The 17110-nt window shown below is 32.0% G+C and overlaps 1 protein-coding gene across 2 annotated transcripts; it reads right to left on the bottom strand.

The window, feature by feature from the left end:
- Positions 1–1130: 1130 nt before the first annotated feature.
- Positions 1131–16849, bottom strand: LOC139897778 (DEK domain-containing chromatin-associated protein 4-like). Of its 2 annotated transcripts, XM_071880474.1 has the most exons (11): positions 16254–16849; positions 16110–16143; positions 4908–4990; positions 4347–4406; positions 3952–4062; positions 3556–3636; positions 3399–3476; positions 2767–3229; positions 2184–2296; positions 1959–1989; positions 1131–1552 (listed from the first exon to the last, which is right to left on the bottom strand). In XM_071880474.1, the coding sequence occupies exons 1-11, from the start codon at positions 16839–16841 to the stop codon at positions 1446–1448; spliced, it is 1749 nt and encodes a 582-aa protein (XP_071736575.1). In that variant the 5' UTR covers positions 16842–16849; the 3' UTR covers positions 1131–1445. The 2 variants fall into 2 exon arrangements, 1 of the variants encoding a protein (XP_071736575.1); XR_011776789.1 differs by lacking the exon at positions 1131–1552 and having other exon boundaries at positions 1953–1989; positions 2184–2307.
- Between the last annotated feature and the right edge of the window lie 261 nt (positions 16850–17110).

Below are 17110 nucleotides of genomic sequence, written 5' to 3' on the forward strand. Positions count from 1 at the left end.
CATATTGTAAAGTGCTGACCGCTGGTCAAATAACTTGTGGGAGTGGAGCTGGAAAAGGTGTACAAGTTGGTACAAGAAATGAAAAACGCTTAACTTCTTTGTTGGTTGAGTAAGAGTTTCGAGATCAGTCCCTGAACCAAACTCCGGATCAATGGACGTGGCACAACACCTGGTAATTGATGGTCTCTTTTCAGTAAAAGCGAGATCATATATAGATAATGCTCTGTTGCCCTCAATGTCTCCGGCTACGAGGTGATAGAATGTCATTTCCCGAAATGTAGACATGTTCGTGTGGAGGTTGTCGATTGACCGGCTCCCGTTTGGAATAAACCTTTCGATTCGAGTTTTTAAAATAAATGATAGAATTTGTCCTTTAAGTTGGGATCGAATCGAGCAACCATTATTTCGTTGATTGCAACCTGGCTCGGGCTGTGTGGGCTAAAGTGGGAGTGTGGGTTGATATTTGTTTACCGACTGTTGGTTCGGTTTCTGAGTGGTTGAGTTTGGACGATTGGGATGCAAATGAAGCCTTACGAAGGTACCAAGAGCAGATTATATGTTATATTTGCAGCTAGTATGCGGGTCAGCAGGTGCTATGGAAGCATAGGAACAACGGGATTAACAGCATAATTTTCAGTGACAAGCCGATGAAAAAACAATATTTTATTCGTAATTTTTATTTGAGTTAATTACACTGATGGTCCCTGTGGTCTTGGTTAATTACATCGCTAGTCTCTAACTCTTAAAAATTATAGACCACAGGGACCGTCGCCGTTTGAACTTAAAACCACAGGGACGAAGCATATAATTTTCAAGAGTTAGGGACTAGCGACGTAATTTAACCAAGACCACAAGGACTACCACCGTTTGGACTTAAAACCACAGGGACGAAGCATATAATTTTTAAAAGTTAGGGAAATTTAACCAAAATCACAGGGACATCAGTGTAATTAACTTTTTATTTTTTCGTGATTCAAAATATATAGACAGAAGTGTCACTCGTTGAAATTCTTAGCTTGTTAAAACCTACTAGTTTATCTTCTAGCAAGATGACAACAACAAAACTCAATTCCTTCTTTTTTCAAATATATATCTTAGTGCCATTTAATAAAAAAAAACACCCATGCATGTGACTGTGAGTCTAAATATAGATATCAAGAATGGGTCAGATTATTCAAAATATACAATTTTCCCTATAATTTATACCCTCGCCTCGCATGTCATGTATGTAGCATAACAAATTAACAAGCAGTCATTACCACTGCACATCTACTCTTACTCTACATCTAGACTAGATACCTAAAAGCAATAGCTAATCTTATGTTACATGCTTACACTCGAACCAACAACAAAACAATAAGTTAACGAAATGAAAAGATATATAGTTTGTGCGATGCTCATGCTTTCACTCCAGATGCTTGTTTTCCACTTTTCTCGGGTTCCTCTTATTCCTCATCATCATCTGCTTCATCAGCAAGTTTAGTAAGCTCTTCCTGGATCATAAGTTTTATGGATGCCTTTCTTGGTGTCAGATCTGTATCGAATCGCTTAGCTGAAAAAAGGTTACACAAGAAGAATGTTGTCAAACTAAATATACCAATGACTATGGGTGGCAAAATGGGAGACTTTGGTAGCAACAAACTGAGTAATTTCGGGGTAGGGTTGACCTGAAACACATTCTACCCTAAACCTTCAAAAAATAAAATCAGTTTGTCAATAGTAAAGCAAGCTTTTCTTAATAAGATGATTTAGAAATTTTAATGCATGAAGATTACAACCGGCTTGACGGTTTGACCTGTTTGAACATCTTATTCACCATTTTTTAAAATTTAACTTTACATGTAAAAAATAAAAAACATTGCCTGAATCCACCCTAACTTTAGGTCAACCCTAACTTTGTAAACAGGTCAAGACTGACACCTACTAATAATAACTAATGGGCAATACAGGATGCTTACCGAGTTGCTTGAGAATATCAGTAAAAGTTGCCTGCAAAACATAGAAAGTTATCAAGTGTCGAAATGAGTTTACACCACATTAAAAACAGAGGAAAGGAAATTAATTGTTATAGATTGCACTAACAAATTTGGAGACTGAACAGTCATTAGATGACATTAAAAATATTAATGTGACGAATCATTTTTAGTTGCAACAACAAAATATAAATGGTAACAGATTCTGACCGTATTGAAGTCTACTTCCTTAAGGATCTCACTTATAGCATCCTTGAGCTCATCATCACTTAACTTTTGCTTTTCCGCTTTAGTTTTCTCTTTCGCTTTCACAGCCTTTTTTCCTTTGTAAGAAATGCAGGATTGAGAAGAAAAAAAAAACCCTCAAATAGAGAAAGAAAGTATTATTACTACGATTTTAGAGGTGGAATCTCAACTCATTTGGTCACAAATGTGTGTATCTGGGTATGCTCTTATCATAAGTAGATAAAATGGATAAAGTTGATTTTATTTTCAGACATATAATGGGAACTGGTAAAAAAATCAATCAACGTGAATATAAAATGCCTAAAAGTTCTCTAAATTCAAACATAAGATTATTGTATTCATAACATAGATAGATTATTGTATTTTAAACCATAAAAGATGTAAGATTCAAAAAGGAAAGAACAGGACAGTGTTTGGAAAGGCCTGGCACCATCTGTCCAAGCTGTACAAAAAAAATCCAATCTTGACCCAAACCCATTATATGATCTACCCGACCCACCCAATTTACAACCTCCAATTATTTGGTAAAAAGGAAATAGAATCTTACCACTTTTTTCTTTTGGAGTTACAGGCTTCTCTTCAATTGCATCTATTTTTTTCTTCCTTGCGAACGTCTTTGGACCCGATTCACTTTGTCCTTTAACTTTTGAACCACTAGTAGAAGATTTGTTTGGCGCCTTTTTTTGAGGTGAGCTAGTCTTTTTAGGAGTAGCAACTTTCTTGGCTTTAGGTTTCGCAGCCGATTCCTTTTTCGAAGATGATTTATCTGAAACTCTTTTGCGCTTCTTGCTGTTTTCTTCTTCAAGTTCAGGTTCAGACACACGTTCTTCACTTGCAGTATCCTCGGATTTTTCATCCTCAGATTTGTCTGTTGCACCGTTAACATTTTCATGTTCTTCACTTTCTTTTTCTTCTTCTTCATCCTCTTCTTCTTGTTCTTCTTCTGACTCGTCTGTTTTAGGTGCAATCTTCTTGTTATCATCTTCAGAAGTACTTTTACTTTTCTTCTTCTGTAAAAAGAAACCGTAAAAAACCAAATGAAAGCCTTTAGATTGAAAAACTATGATATAATTACCATATTAAGACCCAGTTTAATCTCGTTCGTTACTTTACTATAATTTCTATTTGATACCGTTTATAAACTTTAGTAGCCTGATATTATAAACCAAGAATAAGTACCTTAGATGAGCTTTTTGAAGGTGTAGTCACAGATGTGGATGTGCTTTTCTTGCTTGCGCTCTTACGCTTTTTGCTTGACTGTATATAACATAATATATAAGTGGTAAGTGTTAAAATCGAGAAATATAAAGATCATGACTGAATTGGAAATGCAAACCTGGTCTTTCTCTGAAAGCAACTCGCTAGTTGTGGCATGAGGAGTCAACATAAAATCTATAAGCTTCACCACAATGTCTTCCTATTTGCAATAAATACACAACATCGTAAATTAAAGGAATGTACTCAATAAGAAATCATCAATGTTAAAAAAATAAAAGATATCAAATTATCATAGATATTGCCAAAAACAATACTATATTTTATTACAGACATCAAGCATTAACAAACTAAAAGTGACAAATAAGCCATGAAAGCGTATACGTTAAAAAAGGTTCTACCTCTAGTGTGAATTACCTCAAAAGTATTATTCTTTTAAAAAAAAAAAAAACTATTGAACTTTATAATAGCTAAACACATCAACCATATACAAGAACCATACAAAAGGCAAACGAACCTTTTTGCTGGTAGATCTGGTGACTTGTAAGTCAAACAGGTCGCAGAACTCTGTGAGCTTGTCTTTGTTACACTTGTCAAGTTTTTCTCTCACTTTCAATTTTTGCTTCTCCTGCTGTGTTAATAAGTAACCTATTAGTCGAAAACTCATTTTATAATAACATCATTTTTATCCATACACAATACACGTAAGCATATTATTGTATTACAGAGAGCTACAGTGCTATATACATGTTAATATATCTGAACCACTGTTGTAAAAGTCGGTTGAGTCAGTCAATGCATCGGTTTGGGGACCAGCCCTAAAAAAATCGGGCTGAGTCAGATTGAGTCGGGTCTTAGTCGGTCAAAGTCAAAGTGCTATACACATTCTTTTATAGTTAAACTGTACTTTACCTCATTTTCAGGCCAGACAAAGCCAGAAAAACGCAAGATGTTACTCTTGATTTGAAAAGCCTGCATTTTGAATACATCACCCTATGTTAATGGAAATAATACTTATGAAACAAATACTTCATGTCTGTTTGAACAAGTCAATAACAGAATATTTCTGTATTAGCAGTTTTATATCCATATGCAACCTCAGATTCTAAATTAGAGAACTATAATGTCTTACCATAAATACTTATACATTTAAAAATCTTCTAAAATTGGCAATATGAGGCTTAGAAGATTACTTGACTTCGAATATTACTAGTTCCTACATTATATACTGTAGTTTACTATAGATATGAATCAAATGGCCCAAAAATGGAGTTTGTATAAATATTATCAACTACTATTTGTTTGAATAATTCTCACCACTAATCTTAGGCAGTTATAATATATTTTGACTTCATAAGAGTTATCTACTTTGTCATGAGAACTTTAAGCATAAACAAATATTTTTTCATGAGAACTTAAAAGAACTCATTGATCCATATACCATATACATTCATGGGTTAAAAGTTCAATTACCTTTCCTCTCCTTCCATATAATATGGTATGGAGCAGTTTGAGAGTTTCATCATTTAGCTTCCTCTTTGACAACTTGTATGCAACTGTAAAAATAAGCAACAGATTATAAAATTTAGGCAACTGCGAAAGGAAGGGAACGGGGATATGTGCTCAGGTAATTAAATTTAGCCTTTCAAAGTTTGCCTTATTGCATGTTGAATCAGATAGTTTCTCCTTTTATCTTGTCTACTCGCTCAGACCCGAAAAAGAAAATGAAACTTTTGACTGAATAAAAACGTTTAAGCAACTTATATGACCATTAATCACGAGTCCAAAATTCCCTTTAACAAAGACGAAATAAATGAAGCATGTGAAAACAATTAAGCTACAAATTCCTAGTATGAATTACTAAAGTGTAAACAGTTCAAGCATGCCAAAAACAAATTTGGAAAGCATCCAAAATAAACACAATTACAGATGTAGAAACATATTAGATACTAAGTATATACAGAGATACGTAATACATGTTTGAGTACATGGAATACAGACATATTTAGTTTGATCTCCAAAAACACAACCAATGTTTCAATTAACCTCACTACACATAGTATTATAACTCATATGTAACGCCCTAACAAATGACTAAATCATGTCCATATCTAACTTCATTGACCGATTCGTGTATCTATATAGTATAAATTAAGACTAAGGGTGCGTTTAATAAAACTGAATGATTCAGCGCTGTAACGACCCGGAAATTTCCGACCAAATTTAAACTCTAATCTCTATATGTTTCCGTCACGATAAGCAAAACTTTTAATGTTGAGTCTAGAAAGTTTGAAATCTATATTTGGATAATTAATTGACCTTTCGACTGTTCCCGACGATTCACGAACGACTATTTGTAAATAAATATATATATATATTTAAATATAAATAGTTATGAAAATTTATACAATTATTTTATTATACTGTTATTATTATTATTAATATTATAATCATTACTCATATCATATGTAGTGTTAATTATAACTGCAAGTTAACATACTATTAATGTTATTACTTTTATTAAATTAAATATTGATAGGAGAATCAATAATAATAATAATATTATATATAACATATAGATATAAAATTTGATATGTAAAACTTATGATTATTACTAATAACATTAATACTATTCTAATTAGCATTAATATGGGTATCATTGATAATATTATTACTATCATTATGCTTGTCGTTATTATTAAAGATTATTAGACTTATCTGTAAATTTAAAATGTTCATTTTCTTTATTATTAATAATTTCTATTACACTGTGTTATTTGATATTGTTATTATTAATGATATAATTAATTCTATTACTATTTGTATTAGTATTTTTTTTACGATTATAATCATTATCATTATTAGAAAATAATATATCTTATTATTATTAACACTAATAATATTATATTATTATCATTGATTATTATTAGTATCATTATTAATTATTATTATTATTAATATAATTATTATGGGTATTAGTGATTATTATTATCATTTTTAATATTATCATTATTATAATTTTAATTTTTATCATTAGTATTGGTATTATATTTACTAATATGTTTTTATCATAAATTAATTGTATAATAGGTTAAATACAAAATTAATCGCATCACTATCAGGATCTGTTTTAAACTGTGCTCCTTGTGATTTTCGGTCTGGGATATTACGAGTTAAAACCAATCGAAATACAAAACCTGTATCGCTTTCAACTATTTTTTTCCCCTTTTCTCTTTTTGATTTATAAATTCTCGAATTCTGTTTTGCTATAAGAAAATTCTTTCCAGCTGTTATTAGATACATAAGACTTTACAATATCAAATACAACTCACAAATATCATTTACAGCCATTAAACTAACTGGATTAAATCAAAATAAAACCAAGAACAGCAGTTGCGTTGTTTTCTTTTTCTGATGCAATCGAGTCCCAATCCAAAACCACCAAACATCACCCACATCTATGATGATAATGGGACGGGAACGGCGGTGATAACAGAAGAGTAACGAATGATGTATGATGAATACATTTAAAGAGAACGATAGAGAGATTATGATTGGTAACCTGCAAATTTTTTTTCTCTTTTTGGTGGGTATGGCTGTCGAAGACCAGGGAACAAGAAGAAGCACCGAACCTTTTTCTTTTTAATTTATAAAATACTGCAACTTGGATCAATTATTTTTATTTTCAGTATCGGACTATTGAGGGATCTTTTGGGATTTATTAATCGATAAAGTAAACTAGTGGGGTTCGGTATGTGGGAGATTGTACTGATAATGTCGATGCTATTATATTAATGATGAATGCGTACCATGTGTTTCTGCCCGATAACATTCGAACGCCAGATAACCTAAGGGTTTGTTTATATTGAGTTTCCTTTGGGCCACTAACTATTAGTTGGGCTTAGATAAACTGTGGGCCGAGAACTGGGTTGTAAATTTTGGGTCGACATCTTTTTCTGTGGAGGTCGGATTTATGGGATAAATAAATAGTGGATCCGTAAAATAATAGAAAAACCGAAATAGTTCAGTGGATTAGTGTGGTATCAGGCGAGCGGGAGGTTGCGGGTTCGAGTCTCGTTGTGGCCAATTCTTTTTAGAGAGCTTATTAAAGGGTATAACTATATTTTTTTTCTCTATTATTATTATTATTAATAAGTGTTGTTATTACAAGTATCCTTAAATTTTATTATGACTACTAGCATGTGTACTATTACTATAATTATGATTAGGTTTATTATTATTATTATCCTTATAAATTTAATAAAAGTTATTATCATTTTCATTAATAGTAAAACAAGTATCATTTTATAAATATTAGTATTATTAATCTATTTATAACTAATATTATTTTCGTTATTACTATTATCACTACAAATATCATTTTAGTAATATTATAATAACTAGCAAACAAATGATATATATATTTATATATATAAATAAATATATTTAATACATATAACATAACAAAATTTATATTTTTAAAATATATAAAATAAATACATGAAACATATAGGTTACTAATATAAAAATGATATAATAAAGTTATATATAAACTTGTTCGATTATCATTATATGTGTTAATATTTATATAAATGATATAGGTTCGTGAATCCGAGGCCAACTTTATACGTGTTAAATGGTGTTATATGTATTTTTACTACAAAATACAGTATGGTGAGTATATAGTTCCCTTTTAAACTTTAAATATTTTTGGGCTGAGAATACATGCGCTATTTTTATAAATGATTTACGTTATGGACACAAGTGACTAAAAATTACGTTCTACATGGGTTTGAATCAAAAATCCCCTAGCTTGGTAACTTTAACTATTGGTTTATGAACTGGTAGGCGCGAATCCTAAAGATAGATCTATCGGGTTTTACACCCCCACCCAGATGTTGTTCTAGTCACTACTAAACTAGAAGAACGGGTGTTTAGTACTTCGAGGTTAACGGAACGCACTTGATTCGGTGCACATATTATTATAACTCAGGGGTACACACTCTTGTTAAGGCTAGTTACCGAGTGCCCACTGCTTGGAATGCTTTTCATACACTTGCGAGTGTATTATGTTTATGAATATGAAATCTTGTGGTCCATAGTTATAACGCTGCTAGCATCAAACCTATATATCTCACCAACTTTATGTTGACCTTTTAAAGATGTTATTCTCAGGTACAAATTAAGTCTTCCGCTGTGCAATAGCTCATATTAAGGATCTTACTTGGAGTCGATCATCGCAATGGAACCAACTGTTGAAGACTCCGTCCGGGAGGATTAGTTCGGGTTACTACAGTTGGTATCAGAGCGTTGGTCTTAGCGAACCAGGCCTTGCATTAGTGTGTCTAACTAGTAGCTGTTAGGATACATTAGTGAGTCTGGACTTTGACCGTGTCTACCTGTCAAAAAGTTTTGCTTATCATTTCTAGTCGTAAATTATTTGCTTATTATCCTTAGGGAATTGCCTGCTTATTATTCATAAGTCTAGACACGTCTTACTGCATCTAGTGCATCGATAGTGTATAGACAAAATTCATATCTTAGCATATCTGTTACATTGGACTTTAGTTGACATCTTTTCAAAGATTCTCCGTAATTTACGGGATTTTGGTATTATATATACATATGTAAAGTATGTATAGAAGAATATCAAATCTAACTTCTATAATCTATTTCATACTAAAAATTCATTTTTCCGATTATACAAGATGGATTCCGCATCTAGTTCGAATTCCTCAGATTATGACGGCTATGCCGATATGGATTTTCATTCAAGCTCCGAAGGCAGCATCACCGGAATGGATCAACCAATCTCCCATCATCTATTCTGGATGAATTGGGGGTGGGTTCGTAATATACTAAGTCACTGGAGACATGAAGAGGGTGATCCCTTCCATCCACCAAATTGTCCTCTTGGCGATGAACCTGAAGCACTTACCGGCGAACCTGTTCGAGAAACCATTTTCTCTCTCATTTCTAGAGTATCTCGTAACGATTATATACTATCCCATATTTCAGATCTTGTTCATTCGCTCACTCCAACCACCAATCATCCCGGTGTACTAGCAGAAGTTAACGAACTTCGCGCTCGCGTGACGGCTTTGGAGAATATGGTGCGAAGGTTACGAACACCAGCAGCAGCACCAGCAGCATAATCAGTACCACCATCATCGACGTCGACAGTACCCTTATCATCCCTAAACCATAACCGCGCCGTAACTCTCAACATCACAATTTGTACCTCGAATATCAACATCACACGCCTCAATATTACCATCTGTATTTCGAGTATGATCTTCGTTCTACATATCGTCCTACATCGATTAATTTCGTTCTACGTATTGTTCTACCTCGTTTACCTTTGTTCGACATGGCAATTATGTAATCTCTAATGTTTTAGAGATCATGTAATCCAGTATTAACGATAAATCAGATGAGTTTAATATCTTATTGACTCATTAAATCCATGATTATATCCGATGAAAATATATATACAAGTATATTTTCATAAATATTGTAATTAAAAATTCTTTTGTACAAACTGTTAATGATGAAAATATTTTAACGGGTGGGTAGTACCCGAGGAATATTTAGAATTCACATTAATAAGTTACACTGTACATTCTTCGAATCTGATTCAACGATCATTTACTATCCTACTTACAACTACCGATATACGTATCCGTTCACCACAGAATAACCATTTTTATTCAAATTTCATATTTGAATTTTTATCTATCAGAATCCAACAAGTGGCATAATGAAGAAAACATTGGATATGATAAAAATTTGTTAGAAACAAATGCGCTAATTAATTGAAATATTGTTAAGATTCCACGCTAACTGTTCCTAGCTAACTGTTCCCAGCTAACTATTAATTCCGTATTACATTTTATTTATTGCAATTTACATTCTCGCAATTTTATTTATCGTCATTTAATTTCTGTTATTTACTTTTATGCACTTTATTTTACGCACTTTAAATAACGGGACACGTACACAAGGTTTCGACCTATCATATCGACCCATCTATATATATATTTCGGAACAACCATAGACACTCTATATGTGAATGTTGGAGTTGGCTATACAGGGTTGAGGTTGATTCCAAAATATATATATACTTTGAGTTGTGATCGACACTGAGACCGGTACACGGGTCACGATACGTATTAATTATATATATTAAATTATATATGAATACATTGAACGGTTGAACTATTGGACCATTGGACAATTGGACTGATAGACTGCTAACTATGGACAAGTAAAATGAATTAAAATATTGATTATAACATATGAAACTAAACTAATCTTCAAGTTTGCCACTTGATTCTATCTTAAACCTCATTTGTATCTCAACGTTTACAATCCGCGTACAAACCTATCAGGATTCTTGAAAATACCTCAATCGAGAAGTTGAACCGACCGCACTTCATCTACAGAAGAAAAGATCTATACACATGAAAAACTCTTGAACCCAAAGTCATAGTTTAACACGTACCGCGACTAATTCTTTAGCATTTATTAGCAAAAACAACCTTACGATTCCTTTTCAAAGTAGCCAATTTTGTCACAGCTTCAGCAGAACAACTTCGACCTTTCATTCGAAAAAGTCTTATTATAACTTTGATATATACGATTGGTTTTCCTCATCGTTACCGGGAAACCTTTCATACTCCGCCATTTTATCATCAGCATTTAATCATCTAAAAACACAATTCGCCCAAAAACACCTCGGATTGATAATCGACGATTCAGATATGACTGCATTAAATGCAGAGGAAACAGTAAAATTTAAGATGGCCTAAATGGCCAAAAGTTTGATGATAAAGAAGGGAATGTTAGGAACGCTCGATAGAAAATTTAGTGCTGAAAAATGGATTGAGCTAACCGTGAAGGAAACAAAGAACAAATACAAGGAATGAACCTGCCTTCAAATAATGCAAATGATTCAGTGTCTGTTGAAACCGTCAGTATGAACCCTACTCCTTATTCTAAACTTTTTCAGATAATATTATTCATCATCATCTTATCTTAGATATTATAAGATATCTTCATATTTTCCGCTATACATATTCTCCATATTTCTAAAGATATTTTCACAACTATTCCTATCTGCAATCATCTATCTCCCCGTAATATCTGCGTTACAACATAAAAGAAACTGTGTTAGTTTCTAAATTCTGAAATCTTCAAGTTTAAAATATGAATGTTTTGAAGCAGTGTTGGGAACTGATGCATGATTTAGTATAATATAATGAAACTTGATCAACTTCATTATATTACAGTAAGTCATGTTAAGTTTCTAATGGAATGTGATGATTCACAGTACCATCATCATATGCCAGGTTACACGGCTCTTACATTCTATCCAATCTCCAAACATATTAGGAACATATCATCTTGATAGTTATATCTTTTCCAAGATATTCTGGTAATTTGACAAATCAAAATCATGCCATTACCATTCCTTTCTGAGAGCATTAGCTATGTTTATTCTGAATTCCACACCTTCAAATTTCGGACCATTGCTCGCTTGGCTCAAGGACGGGAAGAAGGAAAACGAAGGGAGTAGTTTTATAGTGAAATATCCGACAAAGAAATCGAAACAAATTACCGCATTAAATCAAAGGAGATCCTGTTTTCTAAATCGCCGAAGAACCCAATCTTATTACGTAAGATTTTCTTTAATTCCATAAATTCCAGAAATCAATTCTAATCATGTCATCAGTTAAAACGATATCATATTTACTCATTTCACTCTTTTGTGATAGCTTCGCTCGTACGCTTCACATGATCGAAATGTTTTATCTATATATATCCATAATGATAAAACTCCGCTATTACCTCATATTCGTCATGAAAACATCTCTACTGTTATTTATGACAACCTCTACCAAATTTCGGGGACGAAATTTCTTTAACGGGTGGGTACTGTAACGACCCGGAAATTTCCGACCAAATTTAAACTCTAATCTCTACATGTTTCCGTCACGATAAGCAAAACTTTTAATGTTGAGTCTAGAAAGTTTGAAATCTATATTTGGATAATTAATTGACCTTTCGACTGTTCCCGACGATTCACGAACGACTATTTGTAAATAAATATATATATATATTTAAATATAAATAGTTATGAAAATTTATACAATTATTTTATTATACTGTTATTATTATTATTAATATTATAATCATTACTCATATCATATGTAGTGTTAATTATAACTGCAAGTTAACATACTATTAATGTTATTACTTTTATTAAATTAAATATTGATAGGAGAATCAATAATAATAATAATATTATATATAACATATAGATATAAAATTTGATATGTAAAACTTATGATTATTACTAATAACATTAATACTATTCTAATTAGCATTAATATGGGTATCATTGATAATATTATTACTATCATTATGCTTGTCGTTATTATTAAAGATTATTAGACTTATCTGTAAATTTAAAATGTTCATTTTCTTTATTATTAATAATTTCTATTACACTGTGTTATTTGATATTGTTATTATTAATGATATAATTAATTCTATTACTATTTGTATTAGTATTTTTTTTTACGATTATAATCATTATTATTATTAGAAAATAATATATCTTATTATTATTAACACTAATAATATTATATTATTATCATTGATTATTATTAGTATCATTATTAATTATTATTATTATTAATATAATTATTATGGGTATTAGTGATTATTATTATCATTTTTAATATTATCATTATTATAATTTTAATTTTTATCATTAGTATTGGTATTATATTTACTAATATGTTTTTATCATAAATTAATTGTATAATAGGTTAAATACAAAATTAATCGCATCACTATCAGGATCTGTTTTAAACTGTGCTCCTTGTGATTTTCGGTCTGGGATATTACGAGTTAAAACCAATCGAAATACAAAACCTGTATCGCTTTCAACTATTTTTTTCCCCTTTTCTCTTTTTGATTTATAAATTCTCGAATTCTGTTTTGCTATAAGAAAATTCTTTCCAGCTGTTATTAGATACATAAGACTTTACAATATCAAATACAACTCACAAATATCATTTACAGCCATTAAACTAACTGGATTAAATCAAAATAAAACCAAGAACAGCAGTTGCGTTGTTTTCTTTTTCTGATGCAATCGAGTCCCAATCCAAAACCACCAAACATCACCCACATCTATGATGATAATGGGACGGGAACGGCGGTGATAACAGAAGAGTAACGAATGATGTATGATGAATACATTTAAAGAGAACGATAGAGAGATTATGATTGGTAACCTGCAAATTTTTTTTCTCTTTTTGGTGGGTATGGCTGTCGAAGACCAGGGAACAAGAAGAAGCACCGAACCTTTTTCTTTTTAATTTATAAAATACTGCAACTTGGATCAATTATTTTTATTTTCAGTATCGGACTATTGAGGGATCTTTTGGGATTTATTAATCGATAAAGTAAACTAGTGGGGTTCGGTATGTGGGAGATTGTACTGATAATGTCGATGCTATTATATTAATGATGAATGCGTACCATGTGTTTCTGCCCGATAACATTCGAACGCCAGATAACCTAAGGGTTTGTTTATATTGAGTTTCCTTTGGGCCACTAACTATTAGTTGGGCTTAGATAAACTGTGGGCCGAGAACTGGGTTGTAAATTTTGGGTCGACATCTTTTTCTGTGGAGGTCGGATTTATGGGATAAATAAATAGTGGATCCGTAAAATAATAGAAAAACCGAAATAGTTCAGTGGATTAGTGTGGTATCAGGCGAGCGGGAGGTTGCGGGTTCGAGTCTCGTTGTGGCCAATTCTTTTTAGAGAGCTTATTAAAGGGTATAACTATATTTTTTTTCTCTATTATTATTATTATTAATAAGTGTTGTTATTACAAGTATCCTTAAATTTTATTATGACTACTAGCATGTGTACTATTACTATAATTATGATTAGGTTTATTATTATTATTATCCTTATAAATTTAATAAAAGTTATTATCATTTTCATTAATAGTAAAACAAGTATCATTTTATAAATATTAGTATTATTAATCTATTTATAACTAATATTATTTTCGTTATTACTATTATCACTACAAATATCATTTTAGTAATATTATAATAACTAGCAAACAAATGATATATATATTTATATATATAAATAAATATATTTAATACATATAACATAACAAAATTTATATTTTTAAAATATATAAAATAAATACATGAAACATATAGGTTACTAATATAAAAATGATATAATAAAGTTATATATAAACTTGTTCGATTATCATTATATGTGTTAATATTTATATAAATGATATAGGTTCGTGAATCCGAGGCCAACTTTATACGTGTTAAATGGTGTTATATGTATTTTTACTACAAAATACAGTATGGTGAGTATATAGTTCCCTTTTAAACTTTAAATATTTTTGGGCTGAGAATACATGCGCTATTTTTATAAATGATTTACGTTATGGACACAAGTGACTAAAAATTACGTTCTACATGGGTTTGAATCAAAAATCCCCTAGCTTGGTAACTTTAACTATTGGTTTATGAACTGGTAGGCGCGAATCCTAAAGATAGATCTATCGGGTTTTACACCCCCACCCAGATGTTGTTCTAGTCACTACTAAACTAGAAGAACGGGTGTTTAGTACTTCGAGGTTAACGGAACGCACTTGATTCGGTGCACATATTATTATAACTCAGGGGTACACACTCTTGTTAAGGCTAGTTACCGAGTGCCCACTGCTTGGAATGCTTTTCATACACTTGCGAGTGTATTATGTTTATGAATATGAAATCTTGTGGTCCATAGTTATAACGCTGCTAGCATCAAACCTATATATCTCACCAACTTTATGTTGACCTTTTAAAGATGTTATTCTCAGGTACAAATTAAGTCTTCCGCTGTGCAATAGCTCATATTAAGGATCTTACTTGGAGTCGATCATCGCAATGGAACCAACTGTTGAAGACTCCGTCCGGGAGGATTAGTTCGGGTTACTACAAGCGCTGAATGGTTCTGAATCTGAATGATTCAAAGCCTCTGAATAATGTTTGTTCTGAATGAAAAAGAGCTGTTTGATAATCATTTGGAATGAACGATATTAACCGAGTATAATTAACTTATTAACGTGTAACATGAATAAAAAAATTCAATATACTTGTTGGTTAAGTGTTCGGAATATGATTTGAGGAAAATATTACAGAAAATTTAGGCTCTTAATGGTTAAGAGAACATTTCAGCTCTGAATGGTTCAGCACTGAATTCTGAACCATTCAGCACCATATATCATTCAGAGGTCAGAAACAAACACGCTGAATGCTGAATGGTTCAGCATTCAACGCTGAACCATTCCATTAAGAGGCAAACAAACACACCCTAAGATACAAAATATAGCTGGTGTGAGTTATATAATTTCACGATCAAGTGAATTGTGATGCCGAAATTCACGTTAAATTTCAAATTCATTAAGCGATTTGTGTCTACCAAATAATCTACATTCAGATTAAGCTATAAGAAGTATATATCTCCGATCGAACTATGCCATTCAAAATCAATATAAATATTATGCCAAATAACGGACATCTAATCTAGTGCAAGAATGAAACAAACATAGAAAAGAAAAACTTAAGACGTTACCATTTGGAATATCTTTCAGTTCAGTACCACACCCCTGCATTTCATATAATAATAATAACAATAAATAAATACCAGTCAAAATAGGAAGATTTAAGGCATAAACGACAAGCAAGGTCATGAAATATAAATTTAAAATTCATTAACCTTCGCGATATGAAATTCCTTGGCAGTATCTTGTTCGATGACGGCAACCAACCGTTCTACAGATTTCCGCTCCCTTACAGGTCGCTCAATTGTAGGACCCACAGGAGTTGTGGGTCCCTTTTCCTTTTTCTCATTCCCTTTTTTCTCTCCAGATGCCTTTGTCTTGCTGTAGGGTTTTTCTCCACCACTCTTCTTTCTTGACTGGGATTTTGAAACCTTTTCCTCTTCAATCTCTTCCTGTTCATCCACTTCCATCGCCTCAGTTGTAGGTTCTTCTGTCTTAGGTTCCTCTGTCTTAGGTTCTTCCGTCTTAGGTTCTTCCGTCTTAGGTTCCTCTGTCTTATGTTCTTCAGTCTTAGGTTCTTCATTCATTTTCTCTTCATCTCCTTCCTTTATATCCTTTACCTCCTCCTCTTCTTCTTTTGCATCCTCGCTTACATCAGCATTCTTGTCCTTTTCAACCTCATCTTCTTCCATCTTTTTAACCTCCTCTTTTTTCTCACTCACATCTTTAACCACTTTATCAGCAGAGTCAGTCGCGGTGTTCACCGTTTCCGCAACATCAGTTGTTGTATCTTCCTCCCCCATAGCTAAACATTTAGTTGCAAACAATTAAGTAAAAAGATATAATAAGTCAATACTCAATAGGTAACAAGATTACAAATTGTACAAATTTCAATTAACATATAACTTTTAGCTAATTCATTGACATTACACAACACAACCAGCAGAAGCAACAACAAGAACAACAAAACCTTGCGTAAAATATATTCGCATTCACTTGAGCTGGAATTACACACAAGTCATATATCAGCAGCAAACATTAGCAAGACCTACATATACACTTATAACGTACA

Source organism: Rutidosis leptorrhynchoides, chromosome 3 (assembly GCF_046630445.1).
Source record: "Rutidosis leptorrhynchoides isolate AG116_Rl617_1_P2 chromosome 3, CSIRO_AGI_Rlap_v1, whole genome shotgun sequence".
Taxonomy (NCBI): domain Eukaryota; kingdom Viridiplantae; phylum Streptophyta; class Magnoliopsida; order Asterales; family Asteraceae; genus Rutidosis; species Rutidosis leptorrhynchoides.

Coding starts and splice junctions, on each gene's coding strand:
- LOC139897778 (XM_071880474.1), bottom strand. CDS start 16,841: ATGGGGGAGGAAGATACAACAACTGATGTTGCGGAAACGGTGAACACC. Junction 4,063..4,346: donor TTGTCTGGCCTGAAAATGAG/GTAAAGTACAGT, acceptor TTAACACAGCAG/GAGAAGCAAAAATTGAAAGT. Junction 3,230..3,398: donor CTTCAAAAAGCTCATCTAAG/GTACTTATTCTT, acceptor TTCTTTTTACAG/AAGAAGAAAAGTAAAAGTAC.